The following is a 2,500-nucleotide window of genomic DNA, read 5'->3' as shown; positions in this document are numbered from 1 at the left end:
AGAAACCTTGCGTTTGTGTACTACCTCGGTCCTGTAATTTCTTGGCTGAACATATTCATTCTCTTCCCCAGAATCCGCTTTTCTTTTGGTCGGCACCAAGAACACGGACTCTGGCCACAGCCAAAGCAGAAAGTCCTCGAATCACAGACTTCCAGCTGTTCTGCACATTTTCAGAAATTTGAAACAACGTCTACAACATTAAACCATGAACGCTTCGGCGCGTATTTTTGGCCGTGTTCTTGGCGCTGACCAAAAAAAAGTGGACTCTGTGGCCAAAAACGAGGAGGTTCAAGTAAAAAAGTTTCAATCTTCAGACCCAATACGCATGCTTGAACGTAAGACTCGTTCGTACTCCATTTAAAGATCCCCAATGCTTTTGACGAGGCGTTGTTCTGTACATAGTTTTTCACAATGAATTGTTTGTAATCTTAATGACGTTATTTCATGCCTTTCATAATTTGTCTCATCACGGAATGAAAAAGAATCAAAATGTTATTTCAGGTTTTGTTTGATGCTCTTGGCTGTCTCCGCAAATACGAATCAGCACTTGACATTCTCAAAGAATTTTTCGACCTTCGTTTGGAGCGATATGCCATTCGTAAAGCATGGCTGGAAGGAATGTTGGCAGCGGAATCAGAAAAGCTCAACTGTCAGGCTCGCTTTATTTTGGAGAAAATTGAAGGACACATCATAATTGGTAAGTAATTATTTTGCCTTGATTAAATACTCGTTCTCATGGTGTTTTTGATTGTTGTATAGTCGTAAGAGCAGCGGTTTTCGCTGATTCACAGACGTGAAAGCAATTGTACTGAAAAGGAATGGTGACAAGGACTGACGTGATGAGACGGAGACCTTTCGGCAGACTTTCATGTTACTTCTCGTTTGAAATGCTGGGTCAGGATGGTTTGTCCTTTACCAAACCGAACGAGCTTTCTTTACATTCGTTTCAGAGACTTGTGTTTCCACCACTTCGATGATTTCGTTTCGCAGGGGGGTGTATTGCACATGGAACGGTTCAAAATACACTGCGGCATCGCCTTCTCTGTTGTATTGCACTGGCACTTCCCTTGGCGAGTCAGTGACTTGATTAATATTCAGTAGCTTGTGCTATATAACTACAATTTTTCCGGTTTTTTTTTTAATACAGTACTTACATTACTTACAATACACCGTTGCTTGCACTACTACTGCTACTCAAAAAAACTATCTTAACTTACACTACTAATCTATTCACAATATCGTACTGTACCTTGCAAGACGAGAAGCTAGCACTTGCAGTTGCAGCAAAGGTATACTTACAGAGGCTCTCAGTGATCTGGACAAGCCCTCTATCTGATGCGAACAGTGTTAAGGCCACGAACCAGTTCGCCTTGCCTGTTTTAACCTACCTGATGTGGACGCAGCACTGGCCTTTGACTGAGCTGAGAGAGATTGACAGAGAGACGAGGAAGGTAATTAGTGAAAATGGCGGTAGGCACCCCCTCAGCTCCACTGCTTTGTTCTACCTTCCAAGAGTTGCAGGTGGGCGCGGCATGAAGTTTGTTGAGCAAGAATATAAGCTGAGTAAAATCAAGGCAGCCATAAAGCTTTACAACAATCTAGATCCAATGATGAGTACAGTTCGGGCATTTGAAGAGAAAGCAGAGAAGAAAGGATTTTCCTCTCATGAAAGACGCGCATAAATTTGCAGAGGAGTTGGAGACAACTTTGACTCTGGAGCCTGCTGAGTCATCGTGCAGTTCTCAAAGCAACCCCGAGAAGAAGATTACAGGTTATCATGTAAAGCTGCAACTAAAGAAAGCTGTATGTGCTGGGCTAGAAAACAAAGTACAGGATCAGAAGTGGCAGGGTCGCCTTGTAAGTAGTCGATGAACGATGATCAATTAAGTAAACGAGGCTGTTTTGCTTGGCTAAGCGAGTGGAGTTGTGCATCTACCCATACGGTTGCAGGAGAAATGGAGTTATACGAACAGCTCTTACCAACACGAGTCTACCCGGCCTATAAGACGGGCACATCTGACCAGAATAACATCATGTGCAGGATGTGTGGGAAAGCCCCGGATTGCATTGCGCACGTGCTAGTTGGGTGTCCATCTTTAGCGCAGACTAAGTATATGAATAGACATAACGCGGCACTGAAAGTGTTGTTCTTCGAGATCCTCAGAGACCTTGATCTAAATGAGACTGTCTCACCTTGGTTTTCGCGCATTGAGCCAAAACCACTGTATGAATCTACCCAAGCGCAGGCTTTCTGGGATGTCCTAGTCTATGCGGAGCTTACTACGGTGCGGACCAATAGAGTAGATGCGTGCATTATTGATCACAAGGAAAAGAAAGTACTGTTAGTGGAAATGAGTTGCCCGTGGATTGACAACCGCGAGAAGAAAGAGGCTGAAAAGATAGAAAAGTACGGACCCCTACGCTTCAAACCCATCAAGCGTTACCCAAACTATAAGGTCGTACAACTTAACGTCATCATGGACGTACTGGGTGGTTTGTC

At 43.8% G+C, this 2,500-nt stretch overlaps 1 protein-coding gene across 2 annotated transcripts in view; it reads left to right on the top strand.

The window, feature by feature from the left end:
- Positions 1 to 2,500, top strand: part of LOC137977539 (DNA topoisomerase 2-alpha-like) — a 55,736-nt gene that overhangs the window by 44,689 nt on the left and 8,547 nt on the right. For both annotated transcript variants that reach the window (XM_068824786.1, XM_068824785.1), the window contains exon 18: positions 502 to 697. In XM_068824786.1, the coding sequence (XP_068680887.1) occupies positions 502 to 697 (196 nt within the window). The remainder of the gene's footprint in view (positions 1 to 501; positions 698 to 2,500) is intronic.

The sequence above is a fragment of the Montipora foliosa genome, chromosome 11, assembly GCF_036669935.1.
Source record: "Montipora foliosa isolate CH-2021 chromosome 11, ASM3666993v2, whole genome shotgun sequence".
Taxonomy (NCBI): Eukaryota; Metazoa; Cnidaria; class Anthozoa; order Scleractinia; family Acroporidae; genus Montipora; species Montipora foliosa.
Note: the sequence above shows the minus strand (reverse complement) of the source record. Positions and strands in the feature narration are given on the sequence as shown.